The 21,427-nt window shown below is 44.4% G+C and overlaps 1 protein-coding gene across 1 annotated transcript in view; it reads left to right on the forward strand.

Annotated features, from left to right (window-relative positions):
* cdh15 (cadherin 15, type 1, M-cadherin (myotubule)) overlaps window positions 1–21,427 on the forward strand; it is a 51,363-nt gene that overhangs the window by 17,758 nt on the left and 12,178 nt on the right. Inside the window, exons 8-10 of the mRNA XM_041191716.1 lie at window positions 2,142–2,395; window positions 2,851–2,993; window positions 20,274–20,510. Coding sequence (XP_041047650.1) covers window positions 2,142–2,395; window positions 2,851–2,993; window positions 20,274–20,510 — 634 coding nt within the window. The remainder of the gene's footprint in view (window positions 1–2,141; window positions 2,396–2,850; window positions 2,994–20,273; window positions 20,511–21,427) is intronic.

Below are 21,427 nucleotides of genomic sequence, written 5' to 3' on the forward strand. Positions count from 1 at the left end.
CAGAATGGAAGTCATTCTTCAATGAGAAGCCAGCCTCTAAATCTTGCATCTTCCAACAGCTAACAGTCTAGAAGCGAAATTATTGGATTATCCAGTGGTCTGGGTTCAAGGGTCAGATTCTCTGACAGTCTGGCCAAATGCCTAAACTGATGAAGATCTGGTGAAATGACTCACCCAGAAGATTAACCAATTCTTTCCCTCTCAGCTTCTTCTTGATCTATTGAGTGTTGCCAAAATTTTCAGTCTTTATTACTGAACTATTCCTCATTGTTACTGAGGAGAACCCAGAAAAATCACTGCCCATCCCACAATGTTGGAGAGAATAACTCGCAGAGGCGGGGCCTGAGATCTAGGCCTGGAATAGGTGAAATGCTGTTTGACCCAATGCTTCCCAGGGCAGATCTCATACAGTGTGGGACAGCCTGAGCATCAGTCTCAGGCTCCGGCTGCACTGTAAGCAGCTCTCAGCTGCAGCAGATACTGTGGAGAAGGATCTACAATGACCACATTCTACATTCTGTAAACTTGGGGGGCCATCCAAAATTCTGCTGCCTCTGTCCTAACTCGCACCAAATTCCTCCCCGTGTCCACTAACCTACATTGGCTCCCGGTCAAGCAACATCTTGGTTTTAAACTTTTCATCCTTGTTTTCAAATCCCTCCAAGGCCTCACCCCTCCCATCTCTGTAATCTCCCCCAGCTCCACAACCCTCCAACATCACTGCACTCCTCTAATGTTGGCCTCTTGCCAATTTTAAACTGTCCATTATCGGTGGCCGTACCCTGAGTTGTCTGGACCCTAATATTACAATCCCCATAGAGTCCAAGAACTTTTTAAAAACAAAGGAATCACATTGACATCAACACAAAGAAAACTGCTGAACAAGATTACATTTTTAAAAACTTTTCCTGTAACAAACCAAGTAAAATCAACATAATTCAAACATTAATTAACAGGTGAAGGATAGAAAGATATTTCAAATCAAAAGGTAAGTTTCACTTTAAAGAGTTGATCCAACAAAGGTACACCTCACATAGTTACAAGTGCTCGCATTACTTCCCGCACAAGGAGCCTCCCGCGAGGAGTCTCACAGATTTCCAACTCAGCCTTCGTTATGTAGGATCTTTCACTTCCCACCCAATAATTTCGGCCCTTGAGTCACATTCGCCAGCAGCCAGATTCCATCCAAAGTCCCCGGATGTGGTTACTACCAACAAGATGGATGTCTATGAACCCCCTCTTACTCAGGTCACAACAGTGCTAATGGCACAGAATCTCCAGAGACTTCCTTCTCCAAACCCTTTAAAACAGTCTGGTGGGCTCTGGCAACACTGAAACAGCAGCAATGGGTATCATCCAATCCACAATCCCTCACCCTGTTCTTTCCAATTGTATAACATACACAGTAACGCAGTCTCTTCTGTATTTTCAGAGAGTTGCTTCAACACCAGGATCTGTTCTAAAACTGCCATGTAGAAAACTGTTCCATTTGGAAAGGGCCTTGCTTGTTTTCTCTCACATGAATTTTCAGTGTGTTCTGAGCTGCCAAACAGAAAAACACAGACTCAAGTCCTACCCCAATGCAATTAGTTTTCTACTTTCTCTTTGATTCTTAGCAGTTCATCCCCATGACAACCCCAGGTCACCTGGGCATTTCTTTGAACCTGATGTAATAATAATAATAATCAGGAAACTAATCAACCCTCTTTCAGCCTACACCCCAGCCCACTTTGGTCTTAAAGGAACATTACACAAAAAGAAAATACAAGCTTCTCAAAGCACACAACGCTCTGGAATGCCCTCCCTAAACCTCTCCAACCCTGTACTTCTCTCTCCTCCTTTAAGATGTTGCTTAAAACCTTTACCAAGCTTTTAGCATTCTGCCCTAATACTCCTTATGTGGTTCAATGTCATATTTTGTTTCATAATACTCCTCTGAAGACTCCATGGGGTATTTTGCTATGCTAACGGCGCTATATAACTGTAAGTTGTTGTACAATTGACTTCAGTGTCTTTAGACTCAAGTCAGGAAAGGGGTCAGACAATTACTGGAGGAGGGGAGAAAGGCTGAGGCAATGGCAAAAGGTGAGAGAACTCAAGGAGTTACCCACGGGGGTTTATTTTGCTGTCATCTGTTTTAGAATCTTGACTATGAGAAGGCTGACAAACACACCCTGACTGTGGAAGTGAAGAACAAGGAAGACATTACTCCTGGAGCGCCTCAACCTCTCCGTTCCTCAGCTAAAGTCATTGTGACAGTCACTGATGTGAACGAAGCCCCCAGCTTTGTGGAAGACCCCCGAGAACTGAGTGTGCCGGAAGGGTTAACAGCAGGAAGCTTTCTAACAGTTTACACAGTCACTGATCCTGACACAAAGCAACAACAGAACATCAGGTAAGGATGACTGTTAATTGCTTAAGTCTCTGACTGTCTCAAACTTCCTGTCCCTCAGTCTGGGTGTATTTCCCCTGGTATCTGGGTTTGTTTCCCTGGTACTTGGGTGTATTTTCCACAGTATCTAAACATGGTTCCTCAGTATCTGGATGTTTGCCCCTAGTGTCTGGGTGTGTCTCCTATGTTTGGGCTGTTGCCCTTGTGACCAGCTTTATTTTCTCCATGTTTCAGGTGCTTTCCCCCATGTCTATGTTTACTTTATCCCATGTGTGGATATTTTCTCCTTTCTCTGCATTTATTTTTTCCTGAGCCATGTTTTTTACCTCAGCGTGTTCCCCTCATATCTGGATATTTTCCTCTGAGTCCAGGTATTTTTTGCCAAGGTCCAGGTTTATTTTCCCCATTTTGGGGTATTCCTCCCTGGACCACTAACTCTGCCCTTTCCTATCTTCCAGTTACGGAATTCACTATGATCCAGCTGACTGGCTGACAGTCGATGTGAACACGGGGGAGATAATTCTTCAGCAGAAGATTGAGCGCAGGTCTCCATTCCTGCTCAACCATCGATACACAGCTGTAATCGCAGCCACGGACAGTGGTAAGTGGGCTGTAAGAAAACAGTAAGTTACACATAGACCTGAATAAACAGGAAATGATAGACTAATAGAACAGTAAGCTGGAAAGAAAAATTATTGTAATAAAGCAGAGTAATAGAGTGGGAATCAGAGTAATAACTAGTGTCATAAATAGTAATAAGGCAGGTAACAGAGTTGTGGTAATCGGAGATGTAATACACCTTTAAGAGACTGTGAGCAGTTTGACCATGTGACTGTAAGACCCAATAGCTGTGTAGCGTGGGCTATAATGTTAATGTTAGTCAAGGGTCAGGCCTGGTTGGAGAAGCATGTATCATGCTAATGCTCTGTTGTCTGTGTAAATAGATAGCATGTGCTTCATTTCATATTGATCTCTGCATCTACAGTATATTGTAATTGACCCACCTGCCAACAGATAAGTGTTCAATTGGTTTGCAAGCAAAGCGACTCTATAGTAAAACATAACAATTGGCGACGAGGCAAAACACGACCAGTCGATGACACCAAAAAAAGCCGTGAAAACTCAACTAAAATGAATCAGCTGTGCCTTGCAGGCTGATTGTAAGTACAGCCTCACCATAGTCGTCAAAGTTATCTTCCTCCAGAATGCCATAGTTTGGCCACATTGAACCATTTGATCAGACCACTGATGACTGGTTCACATTATATTGAACGCCTTGCATTTTTCTTTTTGGCCAACGACATATCAGGGGAGGAGAAGAGGCGAGTAATCCTCTTATCGACATGTGGCAGTAAAACTAATTCTTGGTCTAATGGCACCCAACACTCCAGATTCCAAGAGCTTTGGTGAGTTGGGGAATCTAGTGAAAAGTCACTTTCAGCCGAAACCCTCGGTAACATGCAGCATTCTAAATTCAATTTAAGGTGTTGTGCCCCTGGAGAGACAGTCACTTGCTATGTAGCAGCCTTAAAACAGCTGACAGAGCACTGAGAGTTCAGGATGTTGATTAATAACATGTTAAGAGACCGATTGGTAAGTGGGATTAACAAAGACGCTGTTCAAAAAAGGTTATTGTCAGAAACTAATTTAGACTTCAGCAAGGCACTGGAGTTGGCCCTTGCAATGGAGAGCGCAGTCAGGGATTCAGAAAAAAATCAAGGGAGCCCAAAATGGCGCCATCCATCGTGTTGGGAGGGAGGCACCAGCTAGAAATGGGCTCCACAGGAAACAGACCAGCAAAAAGCAATGTTTTAATGGATGAAACCCACATTAATGATGGCAGAACTGGAACCAGACAGTCTGCAAACAAACAACAGTTTAAAAGAACCAAGTGTTTTTACGGCCGTCGCAATGGACACATTATGTAAAGACATTCTGATTGAGATCTCTGCAGTCTCTCAAGATTGATCTCTCTTAACCAGTTTCTTAGGAGGAGACTCGGTCCCCTGCCTGCTATCACCATTAGGGGTAGATTAGCAGATTGGCTTCCACACTTTACTGGACCTTTGTTTACACCTCTTACTTACATGTCTTCGCCAATAAACGTCTTTAATTTAGCATCTGAGTTCTCCAGCTTTAGTGAGTGGCTCCCTCCATTAAGATACTTAAACATGTGTTCCCTATACCTGTCGTGGATTCGCCTGTATCCACCTCCATTTGGAAGGGTTTTCTGTTGATTTATATTGTCGTGTAGCTTGGCTCTGTTTTACCCATTTTTAAGTTGTGTAGCGAGTAAATATCTGAAACAAAAACAGAATTACCCGGAAAAACTCAGCAGGTCTGGCAGCATCGGCGGAGAAGAAAAGAGTTGACATTTCGAGTCCTCATGACCCTTCGACAGAACTAGATGAATCCAAGGAAGGGGTGAAATATAAGCTGGTTTAGGTTGTTGTGGGGGGTTGGGTTGGGGGAGAGAAGTGGAGGGGGGTGGTGTGGTTGTAGGGACAAGCAAGCAGTGATAGAAGCAGATCATCAAAAGATGTCACAGACAAAATATCTGAGTAAATATCTGACTCTGTTTGTTCTGGTTCCTCCATTAATAGGTTAAGTGAGTGGGCAAAAATGTGGCAGATGGAATATAATGTGGGAAAGTGTGAGGTTATGCATTTTGGCAGGAAGAATAGAGGAGCTGAATATTATTCAAATGGAGAAAGACTGCAGAAAGCTGCAGCACAGAGGGATTTCAGAGTCCTTGTGTATGAATCTCAAAAAGCTAACATACAAATTCAGCAGGTTAGAGGGAAGGCAAATTAATTGTTGGCCTTTATTTCAAAGGGAATGGAGTATAAAAATAGGGAATTCTTGTTAAAACTATTCAAGACACTGGTTAGGCCACATCTAGAATACTATGAACAGTTTTGGTCCCCCTATCGAAGGAAAGATGTACTGGCATTGGAGGCAGTCCAGAGAAGGTTCACTAGGTTGATCCTGGGAATGGAGGGATTTTCTTATGAGGAGAGATTGAGTAGATTGGGCCTGTACTCATTGGAGTTTAGAAGAATGAGAGGTGACCATATTGAAACATATAAGATTCTTAGGGGGCTTGACAGGGTAGATGCTGAGAGGCTGTTTCCCCTTGTGGGAGAGTCTAGGACCAGAGGGCATAATCTCAGAGTGAGGGGTCACCCATTTAAAACAGAGATGAGGAGGAATTTCTTCTCTCAGAGGGTAGTTAATCTGTGGAATTCTTTACTGCAGAGGGCTGTAGAGGCTGGATCATTAAATATATTCAAGGCTGAGGTAAACAGATTAATCAGTAAAGGAATCAAGGGTTATGGGGAAAAGGCAGGAAAGTGGAGTTGAGGATTCTCAGATCAGCCAGGATCTCATTGAATGGCGGAGCAGACTCGATGGGCCAAATGGCCTACTTCTGCTCCTATGTCTTATGGTCTATTAAATGAATTTCATGACTTCTATCTTTTTGTTTGAAATTTTGCCTCAATCTGTCCTTACAATATCACATAATGTGCCCATTGCAATGGCAGTAGAAACACTTGCTTCTTTTAAATTGTCGTTTGTTTGTAGACTGTCTGGTTTCATTTCTGCTATTATTAATGTGGGTTTTATTCATTAAACTATTGCTTTTTGCTGGTATGTTAATAGCGGCTGTTTCCTACCTTCCCTAACCCTAAACCTAATCCTAACCCAACTCCAGCATCTTGCTGAAGCCTAAATTCATTTCTGACAACAACCTTTTTTGAACGGTATCTTCGTTAATCCCTCACACTAATCGGTCTCTTAACATGCTATTAATCAACGCCCCGAACTCTCAGTGCTCTGTCAGCTGTTTTAAGGCTGCTACATAGCAAGCGACTATCTCTCCAGGGGCGAGACACCTCGAATTGAACTTAAAATATTGCATTGTTACTGAGGGTTTCGGCTGAAAGTGCCTTTTCAATAGATTCACCAACTTCTGGAATCTGGAGTGTTGGGTGCCATTAGACTACGAATTAGGCCGTATGTTTTACTGCCACATGTCGATAAGAAGATTGCTCGCCTCTTCTCCTCCCCTGATATATCGTTGGCCAAAAAGAAAAATGCAAGGCATTCAATATAACGTGAACCAGTCATTGGTGGTCTGATCAAACAGTTCAATGCGGCCAAATTGTGGCAGACTGGAGGAAGATAACTTTGACGACTATGGTGACGCTGTACTTACAATTGGCCCACAAGGCACAGCTGATTCACCTCAGTTGAGTTTTCGTGGCTTTCCTTGGTGAGATCGACTGGTCGTGTTTTGTCTCGAAGCCAGTTGTTATATTTTGCTATGGGGTCGCTTTGCTCACAAACTGTTTCATGCTTATCTGTCGGCAGGTGAGTCAACAATACACTGCAGAGGCAGAGATCCATAAGAAATGAGGCACATGCTATTTACTTACACAGACAACAGAGCATTAACATGTGTGCTTCTCCAACCACACCCTACCCTAGATTAACATTAACATTGTAGCCCGTGCTACACAGCTATCGGGTCTCACAGTGACACAGTCAATCTGCTCACATTCTCTTAAAGGTGTATTACACCTCAGATTACCACACTTCTCCTTTGTTCTTCCTGTTCCCCAGCACCCACCGCTCCACACTGCACCCCCCCCCGCAACACCCACCCCCCCCCACCCACCGCCACTCCACTCCTGCCACTGGCTTAAAAACTCTTACAATTCTATCTTTCTTCAGCTCTGATGAAAGATCATCAACTTGAAACGTTAACCCCGTTTCTCTGCACAGATGCTGCCTAACCTGTTGAGCTTTTCCAGTATTTATCGTTCTTATTTCAGATTTCCAGCATCCACAGTATTTTGCTTTTGCTGTACTTCTTGAACTTCTCTGTCATTTCCTTCCTCTACACCAGGCTTGCTGCAGCCTCTTTGCCCCTTCGCGAGGGGCCACATTTCAATGTTTGCCTCACTCCAGGGGCTAATGAGCAAATTTTTGAAAATTAAGGTTTGGCGCAAAATTAAACAAGAATTTTTTTAAATGTTGAGGCATGAAGAAAAGAACCAACTTGCTGAGCAAAAATAAAGCAATGTCAAAGCAATAAATCATTGATTCAAAAAAAAGAGTAATTAATAAAGATGACTATTATTAGTCTGAGAGGGTCTCGCTCACTCACCGTCACCCTCACTCACTGTGAGTGGAGTGAGTATGTGTTGGTGTGTGGGGATGGGGTGAGTGAGAACCCTGAGATTGGGAGTGAGCCAGACACTCACTCTCTCTCCCTCTCTCTCTCTCACTCACACACTCTCTCTCCCTCTGTCTCTCTCAGTCACATACTCCCTCTCTCTCTCTCACACACTCTCACTCTCACTCTCTCTCTCTCACCCACACACACTCTCATTCTCACTCACTCTCTTTCCCTCTCACACACACACTCACACAGAAGGAGGCCATTCAGCCCATTGTGTCTGCACTGGCTTTCCAAATGAGCAACTCACCTACTTCCATTCTCCAACCTTCTCTCCAAAGCCCTGCACATTCTTTCTTTTCAAATAACAGTCTAATTCCCTTTTGAATACTTCATTTGAACCTGCCTCCACCACACTCTCAGGCAGTGCATTCCAAACCCTAACCACTCACTGCATGAAAAAGTTTTTCCTCACATCACTATTGCTTCTTTTACTGGTTACTTTAACTCTGTGCCCTCTCATTCTCAATCCTGTCACAAGTGGGAACAGTTCTCCCTCCCTACTCTGTCCAGACCCCTCAAGATTTTGAACATCTCTATCAAATCTCCCCTCAACCTTCTTTTCTCTAAGGAAAATAGTCCTAATTTCTCCAATCTATTTTTATAACTGAAGTTCCTTACCCCTGGAACCATTCTCATGAATCTTTTCTGCACTCTCTCCAATGCCTTCACATATTTCCTAAAGTGCGGCACCCAGAACTGGACGCAATACTCCAGCTGAGGCCAAACTAGTACTTATATAATTTCACCATAACCTCCCTGCTCCCTGCCCTATTAATAAAACCTAGGATACTGTATGTTTTATCAACCGTGCTCTCAATCTGTCCTGCCACCTTCATTGACTAATGCACATATACACCCAGGTCCCTCTGCTCCTGCATCCTCTTTAGAATTGTACCCTTTATTTTATGTTATCTCTTCACGTTCTTCAATATGAATCACCTCACACTTATCTGCATTGAACTTCATCTGCCACCTGTCCACCCATTCCACCAACTTGTCTATGTCCTTTTGAATTTCTACAATAACCTCCTCACAGTTCACAATTCTTCTGAATTTTGTACCATCTGCAAACTTTGAAATCATCCCCTGTAAATGCAGGTCGAGATTATTAATATATACCAGGAAAAGCAAGGGTCCCAACACTGACTGCTGAGGAGATCCATGACAAACCTTCCTCCAGCCCAAAAACCATTGCAAACATTCATTAACCACTACTCTCCATTTCCTGTCCCTCAGCCAATTCCATATCCATGTTGCTACTGTCCCTTTTATTCCATGAGCTATAACTTTGCTCACAGGTCTGTTGTGTGGCACTGAATCAAACACCTTTTGGAAGTCCATGTCCGCCACATCAACAGCATTACCCTCATCAACCGTCCCTGTTACCTCTTCAAAAAACTCCAGCAAGTTAGTTAAACATGATTTTGCCTTAAGAAATCCATGTTGGCTTTCCTTAATTAACCCACATTTGTCATTGTGATTATTATCTGTCTTGAATTATTGTTTCTAGAAGTTTCCCCACCACTCAAGTTAAATTGACCAGCCTTTAGTTGCTGGGTTTATCTTTACACCATTTTTTGAACAAGGGTGTAACATTTGTAATTCTCCAGTTCTTTGGCATCACCCCTGGGCCTAAGGATGACGGGAAGATTATCACTTGTGCGTCTGCAATTTCCATTCTCACTTGACTCAGTACCCTTGGATGCATTTCCTAGGCCCAACCATCTTCAGCTGCTTCATCAATGACCTTCCTTCCATCACAAAGACAGAAATGAGGATATTCACTGATGATTGCACAATGTTCAGCACCATTTCACAGGTTCCCCCTTAGCCACATTGCTTGCTATTACATCAAAGAAATTTAATAAATTAGTCAAACATGATTTCCCTTTCACAAAACCATGTTGACTCTGCTTAATTGCACTGAGATTTTCTAAGTGTCCCACTATAATCTCTTTAACAATAGATTCCAGCAAGTTCCCTATGTCAGATGTTAAGCTAACTGCCTGTAGTTTCCTACTTTCTGTCTCCCTCCTTTCTTAAATGGAGGAGTTGCATTTGCTATTTTCTAATCTGATGGGACATTTTCAGAATCAAGGGAATTTTGGAAAATTAAAACCAAGGCATTTACTACCTCAGCAGCCACTTCCTTTAAGACCCGAGGAAGAAGTCCATCAGGACCTGGGGACTTGTCAGCTTTTAGTTCTAATAATTTTCTCAGTCCCCTTTCCCTGGTGATTGTAATTGTTTTCAGTTCCTCCCTCCCTTTCACCTCCTAATTCACACATTTCTGGGATGTTATTTGTATCGTCTACAGTGAAGACAGACACAAAATATCTGTTCAGATAATCTGCCATTTCCTTATTTTTCCATTATTAATTCCCCATTCTCACTCTCTGGAGGACCAACACTCACTTTACTTTTTCCCTTTTTCAATACCCATAGAAACTCTTACTACCTGTTTTAATATTTCTAGCTAGCTTTCTCTCATACTCTAATTTATCCTTCCTTATTAATCTTACAGTCATTCTTTGCTGTCCTTTATATTCTGTCCAACCTGCTGACCTGCCATTCACCTTTGCAGAATTCTTTGCTTTTTCTTTCAATTTGATACTATCTTTAACTTCCTTAGTTGGCCACAGGGGGATGGTGGTGGCAATAGCGGTATTGACACTGGGCTAGTATTCCAGAGACCCAGGGTAATGCTCTGGGGATGCAGGTTTGAATCCTATGTGGCAGATGGGAAATTTGAATTCAGTAGAAATCTGGAATTAAAAAGTCTGATGAAACAATTGCTAATTGTTGTAATGCTCCTTTAGGGAAGGAAAGCTCCTGTCCTTAGCATGTGACTTTAGACCATTGGCAATGCAGCTGCCTTTTAAATGCCCTCAGAACAAGGGCAATAAATGGTGGCCTAGCCAGTGATGCCCACATTCCCATGAATACATATATATATATGTAAAATGACGGTGTGTCCTTCCTTTAGAATCTTCTTTCTCACTGAAAAGTATTTTTTCTGAGTATCCTGAAATATCTCTTTAAATGTCTGCATCTGTATTGACCTACCTCTGAAACTAATTTCCCAGTTCACTTTGTCTTCATGATGTGGTGTACCCTCATAATTACCCTGATTTAAATTTAAAACACGAGTCTTAGATCCAATCCTCTCTCCCCCAAACTGAATATGAAATTCAATCATATTATGATCACTGCTACCTAGGGGCGTCTTCATTAATGAGCTCATTAATTAATCCTGTCTCATTGCACATTACCAGATGCCTGCTCTCTGGTTGGTGCTAAAACATACTGCTCTCAGTAATTGTCCTGAAAACACTCCAGGCTACCTTTGCAAATCTGATTTCTCCAATTTGATTTGTCCAGTCTATATATAGATTAAGATCACCCATGATTATCACCATACCTTTCTTCCTGTAATACCCTGTCCTGTTGGGGGGTGGGGCGCTATAAACTACTCCCATAAGTGACTTCTTACATGTACTATTTCTCACCTCTACAAAAGCTGATTCTACATCTTGATCTTTAGAACTAAGGTCATTTCTCTCTCTGTTGTACCAATGTCATCCTAAATTAACAGAGCTACCCCTCCACCTTTTCCTAGCTTCCTGTCCTTCCTAAATATCATGTACCCTTGAATATTCAGGTCCCAGTCTTTGTCATCCTGCAGCCATGTCTCTGTAATGGCTATCAGATCATACATATTTATTTTTATTTGTGCTGTCAATTCATCGGTTTTGTTACAAACGTTATGTGCATTCAGCCTTTAGTTCAGTCATTTTACTATTTTTTTAACCTCTAGCCTTATCTGCTGGTGCCCTGTCAGGTTTACACACTCTATCCCTTCCTGTCACACTCTGATCATCATTTCCCCTATTCATACCTTGCTCTTTTGCCTTGTCTTCTCTATTTAATTTATCAGTCTTCCCAAAATTGATCCCATTATTTAATTTAAAGTCCTCTCTACCATCCTAGTTATGCAATTCACCAGAACACTGGTCCCAGCATGGTTCAGGTGCAGACCATCCCAACGGTACAGCCTCCATTCTCCTCGGTACTTGTACCAGTGCCCCATGAATCAAAACCCATTTCACCCACACCAATCTTTGAGCTACATATTTAACTCTCTAATCTGATTTACTTTACAGTAATTTGCTTGTGGCTCAGCTAGTAATCGAGGGATTATTACTTTAGAGGGTCTATATTTTAATTTAACCCAAGCTGCTCAAACTCCCTCAGCAGAACTTCTTCCCTAGTTCTACCTATATCGTTGGTGCCTACATGGACCATGACAACTGGATCCTCCCTCTCCCACTGCAAGTTCCTCTCCAGCCCTGAGCAGATTTCCTGAAGGTCACATTGGCAGTGGTAGCCCAGATGAGGAGTTCTTAGAATGCGTTCGAGATAGTTTTTTAGAGTAGCACATTCTGGAACCAACCAGAAAGCAGATTATATTAGATTTGGTATTGTGTAATGTGACAGGATTATATTAATGACCTCAGAGTAAAGGCAGCCCTAGGTAGCAGTAACCCAACATGATTGAATTTTACATCCAGTTTGAAAGAGGGAAGAGTGGGTCTAAGACTAGTATTTTAAACTTAAGTAAAGGTAACTATGTGGGGATGAAAGCTGAGCTAGTTGAAGTAAACTGGGATACTAGACTATGGGTTGATCAATAAAGAAGCAGTGACAGATATTTCATGGGATATTTCAGACTACTCTAAATAAATATACTCCTACTATAAATAAAAATTCCAAGCGGAGAATCCATTGTCCATGGTTAACTAAAGAAGTTAAGGAAAGCATCAAACTTAAGGAAAAAGCATATAAAACTGCAAAGATGAGTGGTAAGTCAGATGATTGGTAGAATATAAAGAATGGCAGAGAATAACTAAAAGGTTAGTCACAGAATCACAAAATAACACAGTGCAAAAAAGGCCCTTCGGCCCATCGAGTCTGCACTGACACCTGAGAAACACCTGACCTACCTACCTAATCCCATTTACCAACACTAGTCCCATAGCCTTGAATGTTATGATGTGCCAAGTGCTCATCCAGGTACTTTTTAAAGGATGTGAGGCAACCCGCCTCCACCACCCTCCCAGGCAGTGCATTCCAGACCGTCACCACCCTCTGGGTAAAAAAGTTTTTCCTCACATCCCCCCTAAACCTCCTGCCCCTCACCTTGAACTTATGTCCCCTTGTGACTGACCCTTCAACTAAGGGGCACAGCTGCTCCCTATCCACCCTGTCCATGCCCCTCATAATCTTGTACACCTCGATCAGGTTGCCCCTCAGTCTTCTCTGCTCCAATGAAAACAACCCAAGTCAATCCAACCTCTTATCTTAATTAAATGTTCCTCCCAGGCAACATCTTGGTGAATCTCCTCTGCACCCCCTCCGGTGAAATCCTATCCTTCCTTTAATCAGAAGAAAGGAATTAGAGTATGAGAGGAAGCTAGCTAGAAATGTAAAAACAGATAGGAAGAGTTTTTACAGGTATTTAAAAAGGAAAAGAGTAAGTAAAGTGAGTGTTGGTCCTCTTGAGAGTGACAGTGCAGAGGTCATAGTAGATAATAAGGAAATGGTGAATGAAATGAACAAATATTTTGCTTGTGTGTTCACTATAGAGGATATAAAAAACATTCCAGTAATAGCTGTAAATCAGGAGGTGGAGGGGAGAGGGGAACTTGGTGAAATTACAATCAGTAGGGAAGAGGTACTGAGCAAACTGCTGGAGCTGTGGGCTGACAAGTCTCCGGGTGCTGATGGACTTCATCCTAGGGTCTTAAAAGAGATGGCTAATGAGGTGGTAGGTGGGTTGGTGTTAATTTTCCAAAATTCGCCAGATTCTGGAAAAGTTCCATCGGACTGGAAAGTAGCAAATGTAACTCCTCTATTCAAGAAGGGAGGGAGGCAGAAAACAGGAAACTATAGGCCAGTTAGCTTGACGATTGTAGAGTAGAGGGTTAAAAACAAAAAAACTGCGGATGCTGGAAATCCAAAACAAAAACAGAATTACCTGGAAAAACTCAGCAGGTCTGGCAGCATCGGCGGAGAAGAAAAGAGTTGACGTTTTGAGTCCTCATGACCCTTCGACAGAACTTGAGTTCAAGTCCAAGAAAGAGTTGAAATATAAGCTGGTTTAAGGTGTGTGTGTGGGGGGTGGAGAGATAGAGAGAGAGAGAGGTTGGGGGGGGCGGTGTGGTTGTAGGGACAAACAAGCAGAAATAGAAGCAGATCATCAAAAGATGTCAACAACAATAGTACAATAGAACACATTGGTGTTAAAGTTAAAGTTGGTGATATTATCTAAACGAATGTGCTAATTAAGAATGGATGGTAGGGCACTCAAGGTATAGCTCTAGTGGGGGGTTTTTTTTAATAATGGAAATAGGTGGGAAAAGGAAAATCTTTATAATTTATTGGAAAAAAAAGGAAGGGGGAAATAGAAAGGGGGTGGGGATGGGGGAGGGAGCTCACGACCTAAAGTTGTTGAATTCAATATTCAGTCCGGAAGGCTGTGAAGTGCCTAGTCGGAAGATGAGGTGTTGTTCCTCCAGTTTGCGTTGGGCTTCACTGGAACAATGCAGCAAGCCAAGGACAGACATGTGGGCAAGAGAGCAGGGTGGAGTGTTAAAATGGCAAGCAACAGGGAGGTTTGGGTCATTCTTGCGGACAGACTGCAGGTGTTCTGCAAAGCGGTCGCCCAGTTTACGTTTGGTCTCTCCAATGAAGAGGAGACCACATTGGGAGCAACGAATGCAGTAGACTAAGTTGGGGGAAATGCAAGTGAAATGCTGCTTCACTTGAAAGGAGTGTTTGGGTCCTTGGACGGTGAGGAGAGAGGAAGTGAAGGGGCAGGTGTTGCATCTTTTGCGTGGGCATGGGGTGGTGCCATAGGAGGGGGTTGAGGAGTAGGGGGTGATGGAGGAGTGGACCAGGGTGTCCCAGAGGGAGCGATCCCTACGGAATGCCGATAAGGGGGGTGAAGGGAAGATGTGTTTGGTGGTGTCATCATGCTGGAGTTGGCGGAAATGGCGGAGGATGATCCTTTGAATGCGGAGGCTGGTGGGGTGATAAGTGAGGACAAGGGGGACCCTATCATGTTTCTGGGAGGGAGGAGAAGGCGTGAGGGCGGATGCGCGGGAGATGGGCCGGACACGGTTGAGGGTCCTGTCAACGACCGTGGGTGGAAAACCTCGTTTAAGGAAGAAGGAGGACATGTCAGAGGAACTGTTTTTGAATGTAGCATCATCGGAACAGATGCGACGGAGGCGAAGGAACTGAGAGAATGGGATGGAGTCCTTACAGGAAGCGGGGTGTGAGGAGTTGTAGTCGAGATAGCCGTGGGAGTCGGTGGGTTTGTAATGGATATTGGTGGACAGTCTATCACCAGAGATTGAGACAGAGAGGTCAAGGAAGGGAAGGGAAGTGTCAGAGATGGACCACGTGAAAATGATGGAGGGGTGGAGATTGGAAGCAAAATCAATAAATTTTTCCAAGTCCCGACGAGAGCATGAAGCAGCACCGAAGTAATCATCGATGTACCGGAGAAAGAGTTGTGGAAGGGGGCTGGAGCAGGACTGCAACATGGGGTATGTGGAACATTCCTTGTTCCAGTCCTACTCCGGCCCCCTTCCACAACTCTTTCTCCGTTACATCGATGATTACTTCGGTGCTGCTTCATGCTCTCGTCGGGACTTGGAAAAATTTATTAATTTTGCTTCCAATCTCCACCCCTCCATCATTTTCCCGTGGTCCATCTCTGACACTTCCCTTCCCTTCCTTGACCTCTCTGTCTCAATCTCTGGTGATAGACTGTCCACCAATATCCATTACAAACCCACCGACTCCCACAGCTATCTCGACTACAGCTCCTCACACCCCGCTTCCTGTAAGGACTCCATCCCATTCTCTCAGTTCCTTCGCCTCTGTCGCATCTGTTCCGATGATGCTACATTCAAAAACAGTTCCTCTGACATGTCCTCCTTCTTCCTTAACCGAGGTTTTCCACCCACGGTCGTTGACAGGGCCCTCAACCGTGTCCGGCCCATCTCCCGCGCATCCGCCCTCACGCCTTCTCCTCCCTCCCAGAAACATGATAGGGTCCCCCTTGTCCTCACTTATCACCCCACCAGCCTCCGCATTCAAAGGATCATCCTCCGCCATTTCCGCCAACTCCAGCATGATGACACCACCAAACACATCTTCCCTTCACCCCCCTTATCGGCATTCCGTAGGGATCGCTCCCTCCAGGACACCCTGGTCCACTCCTCCATCACCCCCTACTCCTCAACCCCCTCCTATGGCACCACCCCATGCCCACGCAAAAGATGCAACACCTGCCCCTTCACTTCCTCTCTCCTCACCGTCCAAGGACCCAAACACTCCTTTCAAGTGAAGCAGCATTTCACTTGCATTTCCCCCAACTTAGTCTACTGCATTCGTTGCTCCCAATGTGGTCTCCTCTTCATTGGAGAGACCAAACGTAAACTGGGTGACCGCTTTGCAGAACACCTGCAGTCTGTCCGCAAGAATGACCCAAACCTCCCTGTTGCTTGCCATTTTAACACTCCACCCTGCTCTCTTGCCCACATGTCTGTCCTTGGCTTGCTGCATTGTTCCAGTGAAGCCCAACGCAAACTGGAGGAACAACACCTCATCTTCTGACTAGGGACTTTACAGCCTTCCGGACTGAATATTGAATTCAACAACTTTAGGTCGTGAGCTCCCTCCCCCATCCCCACCCCCTTTCTGTTTCCCCCTTCCTTTTTTTCCCAATAAATTATAAAGATTTTCCTTTTCCCACCTATTTCCATTATTAAAAAAAACCCCCACTAGAGCTATACCTTGAGTGCCCTACCATCCATTCTTAATTAGCACATTCGTTTAGATAATATCACCAACTTTAACTTTAACACCTATGTGTTCTATTGTACTATTGTTGTTGACATCTTTTGATGATCTGCTTCTATCACTGCTTGTTTGTCCCTACAACCACCCCCCCCCACCTCTCTCTCTCTCTCTCTCTATCTCTCCGCCCCCCACACACACACCTTAAACCAGCTTATATTTCAACTCTTTCTTGGACTCGAACTCAAGTTCTGTCGAAGGGTCATGAGGACTCGAAACGTCAACTCTTTTCTTCTCCGCCGATGCTGCCAGACCTGCTGAGTTTTTCCAGGTAATTCTGTTTTTGTAGAGTAGAGGGTGTTGGAATCGATCATTAAGGAGGTTAAAGCTTGGCACTTAGAGAAACTCAAGGTAAGAGTCAGCATGCTTTTGTGAAAGGGAAACTACTTTGAAAGATTGAAGATTAATGATATCCATAGAAGGGGTATCCATAGTTCTTTGAAGGGGTAGCATGTGCTGTGGATAAAAGGGACCCTGTAGATGTACTGTACTTGGATTTCCAGAAGGCATTTGATAATGTGCCACATCAAAGGCTATTGCGGAAAATAGAATCTCATGGTATAGGGGTAACATATTAGCGTGGACAGAAGATTGGCTGGCTGGCAGAAAACAGAGAGTATGCATAAATGGGTCTTTTTCTGAATGGCAGGATGTGTCTAGTGGTGTCCCACAGGGGTCTGTGCTGGGTCCCCAACTTTTTACAACTTATATCAATGACTTAGATGAGGCATGGTAGCTAAATTTACAGATGACACAAAGATAGGCAGGAAAGTACGTTTTGAAGAGGAAATGAGGAGGTTGCAGATGGATATAGATAGGTTGAGTGAGTGGGTAAAGATCTGGCAAATGGAGTTTAATGTGGGAAAATGTGAAGTTGTTCACTTTGGCAGGAAGAATAAAAAAAGCAGAGTATTACTTAAATGGAGAATGGCTGCATAATTCTGAGCTGCAGAGGAATCTAGGTGTTCTAGTGCAAATCATAAAATATTAATATGCAGGTACAGCAAGTAATTAAGAAGGCTAATGGAATGCTATCCTTTATTATGAGAGGGATTGAACATAAGGGCAGGTAAGACCACATCTTAAATATTGTGCGCAGTTTTGGTCTCCTTATTTAAGGAAGGATGTAAATGCATTGGAGGCGGTTCAGGGGAGGTTTACTAGATTGATACCTGGAACAATCTTGTGAGGAAAGGCTGGACAGACTGGGCTTATTTCCACTGGAGGTTAGAAGAGTGAGGGGTGGTTTAATTGAAGTATACAAGATCCTGAATGGCCTTGACAAGGTGGACGTGGAAAGGATGTTTCCTCTTGTGGGTGAGTCCAGAACTAGGGGGCACTGTTTTAAAATAAGGGGTCGCCCTTTTAGGACAGAGATGAGGAGAAATTTTTTCTCCTAGAGGGTTGTGCAGCTTTGTAACTCTCTGCCTCAAAAGGTGGTGGAGGCGAGGACATTGAATATTTTTAAGGCAGAGGTAGATAGATTCTTGTTAGGCAAGGGAATCAAAGGTCATTGGGGGTAGATGGGAACGTGGAATTTGAAACACAAACAGATCAGCCATGATCTTATTGATTGATGGACTAGGCTTGAGGGGCCGAATGGCATACTTCTGCTCCAATTTCATATGTTCATAACCCTGGCACCGGGCGGGCCACATAGCTGCCTGGACTCCTGCTCTCAGCTGTGGAAAACTGTGTCTGCCCCCTTGACTATAATATCCCCAACTACCACTACATTCCTGTTAACTCCCCCCCTGCCTGAATGGCTTCCTATACCACAGTGACATGGTCAGTTTGCTCATCCACTCTGCAGCTACCATCTGCATCCATAAAGGCTGCAAGAACCTCGAACTTGCAGAGGCTGAGGTTCCTCCACTTTTACCTTCTGGGCCCCCATATCCTTACTCACTCGCAGTTACACCCTCCTGACCACAGACCAAATCAGAAGACCCTATCTTCTGTGGTGCAGACTCAATGGGCCAAAGCGCCTCTTCTGCACTGTGTGATTCTGTGATTCTAAGAGGTGTGACTGCCTTCTGGTATAAAGTGTTCAGGTAACCTGCCCCCTCCCTGATGCATCGCAATGTCTGCAGCTCAGCCCCCAGCTCAGTGACTCTGTGCTGAAACTCCTCAAGCTACAGACACTTACTGCAGACATGGTTGCCATGAATTACAGTGGCCAGGAGCTCCCACATACTGCAACAAATACAAAAAGTGCTGGAAAAACTCAGCAAGTCTGACAGCATTCAGAGAAAGAATTAATGTTTCGAGTCCGTATGACTCTTTTTCTGAACTAAAGAGAGGTAAAAATGTGGTGAAATATACACTGTTTAAGGGAGGTGGGACAGGTGAAGCTGGATAGAAGGCCTGTGATAGGTGGAGGCAAAGGAGAGATTGCGAAAGATGTCATAAACAGAAGGTCAAAGGGGTGTTGATGGTGGTGATACTGGCTAAAGGAGGTGCTAATGGTGACATTAAGAGTAGAAAGCAGGACGAGCAAGTGACAAATGGCCCTGGTGGGGGTGGGGGGAGGGTTGGGGGAGGGTCGGGGGGAGGGTGGGGGCGGGTGGGGGGGAGGGTGGGGGGAGGGGACGGTGTGGGGAAAAAAGATTGAAATAGGCTAAAAGGTGGGGATAAAACACTGAATAAAAATGGAAATAATTTTTTCTCCCACTTATTTTTATTATTATTTATAATCCAGCTATTCAGCTTCACCTGTCCCACCCCCTTAAACAGTATATATTTCACCACAATTTTACTTCTCTTTCGTTCTGAAGAAGAGTCATGCGGACTCGAAAATTAACCCTGTGTTCCTCTCTGCAGATGCTGTCAGACCTGAGGTTTCCAGCAATTTTTGTTTTTGTTTCAGATTTCCAGCATCTGCAGTATTTTGCATTTTCCCACATTCTGCAGTTGCAACACATCACCTGCCCTGTGATCTTTATTATGTGTTAATTAATCTAATCTTAACTAATTTATTGTTAATAAACACGGCTGGTAAACCTTACCACAATGAATAAAACCTTTCAATGGCTGTTAAATTACACAAGTTTTGAAGATAAGCAAAATATCCACCAACCAATCACTTGCTTGTTTTCCTGTCATGTGACACTTTGAGTTCTCCCAGACGCGGCCGCTCTGCTCTGGAGTCACAGACAGGAATTGACTGGACTGTTTCTAGGTCCTCTTTTCACCCGCTGTATTTTTCCCTCCACCCCACTCCCCTCCCTGCCTTCCCCCTCCCCTTCCACTTCCCCCTCCCTCCTCTTCTTCACTTCTCCCTCCTCGCATTCCCTTCTTCCTGTGTCCTCCTTCCTCCCTCCTCTTCAGCTCTTCCCCTTCCATTTGCCTCTTTCCTTCCTCTTTCCTTCTCCCCCTCCTCTTCCACTCACCCCACTCAATTCTCTCTCCCTGTCCCCACTCTCCCTTCACCCTCCCCCCCTCCCCAACCTCCTGGCATTCCTCTTCCTCATTCCCCCCATCCTTTCTTTCTCCCTCTCTGTGACCACTTGAAGCCTTGGCCATCTGTGCACTCTATTTCCATATCCCTTGACCTCCGCTGAGGTGGATTTCAAGTAATACACTGTGAGGGGAAAGGGTGCAGGATATCTGTGTCAGTTTGCGAGAATGTACGTCTGTGCTGAGGAGCATTGGGCTTGGGGCTCATTGTAATTTTTTAACTTGTGATGTTTGTGATTACAGGAGAGCCGCCACACACAGCGACAGGAACCCTGGAGATTCACGTGATTGAGGTCAATGATTTCCCCCCTGTCCTGTACCCACAACTTGGCTTCCTGTGCAGTCAGTGGAACAAGGATAATGGCGTTGTCCTCTGGGCAGTGGATGGTGACATGGAGCCTCATGCTGATCCTTTTCATTTTGAGATTATTCCTGATGGTTCCACGTATTCTCAGAATTGGACAATTAGCCGCCTAAATGGTGGGTGCAGCGTGACGAGGGAGAAGTGTGACGAGGGTGGAGTATAAAGGGCGTGGAGTGTAAACGGGGTGGTGTGTGAAGGGGAAATGAGTTGGGAAACCTCACATCCCCTAAGATGTCTCAGTGCCACTCATTGTTCATAGAGACAGAGTGTTTGATGGGGACAGTGTAGAGGGAAATTTACTCTGTATCTAACCCCATGCTGTACCTGTCCTGGGAGTGTTTGATGGGGACAGTGTAGAGGGAGCTTTACTCTGTATCTAACCCAGTGCTGTACCTGTCCTGGGAGTGTTTGATGGGGACAGTGTAGAGGGAACGTTACTCTGTATCTAACCCCATGCTGTACCTGTCCTGGGAGTGTTTGATGGGGACAGTGTAGAGGGAGCTTTACTCTGTATCTAACCCCGTGCTGGACCTGTCCTGGGAGTGTTTGATGGGGACAGTGTAGAGGGATATTTATTCTGTATCTAACCCCGTGCTGGACCTGTCCTGGGAGTGTTTGATGGGGACAGTGTAGAGGGATATTTATTCTGTATCTAACCCTGTGCAGTACCTGTCCTGGGAGTGTTTGATGGGGACAGTGTAGAGGGATATTTATTCTGTATCTAACCCCGTGTTGTGTCTGCCCTGGGAGTGTTTGATGGGGACAATGTGGAGGGAGCTTTACTCTGTATCTAATGCTGTGCTGTACCTGTCCTGGGAGTGTTTGATGGGGACAGTGTAGGGCAAGCTTTACCCTGTATCTAACCCCGTGTTGTACCCGTCCCGGGAGTGTTTGATGGGGACAGTGTAGAGGGTGTTTTACTCTGTATCTAACCGCATGCTGTATCTGTCCTGGGAGTGTTTGATGGGAGAGTGTAGAGGGAGCTTTACTCTGTATCTAACCCCGTGCTGTACCTATCCTGGCAGTGTTTGAT

This window comes from Carcharodon carcharias, chromosome 7 (assembly GCF_017639515.1).
Source record: "Carcharodon carcharias isolate sCarCar2 chromosome 7, sCarCar2.pri, whole genome shotgun sequence".
NCBI classification, from domain to species: domain Eukaryota; kingdom Metazoa; phylum Chordata; class Chondrichthyes; order Lamniformes; family Lamnidae; genus Carcharodon; species Carcharodon carcharias.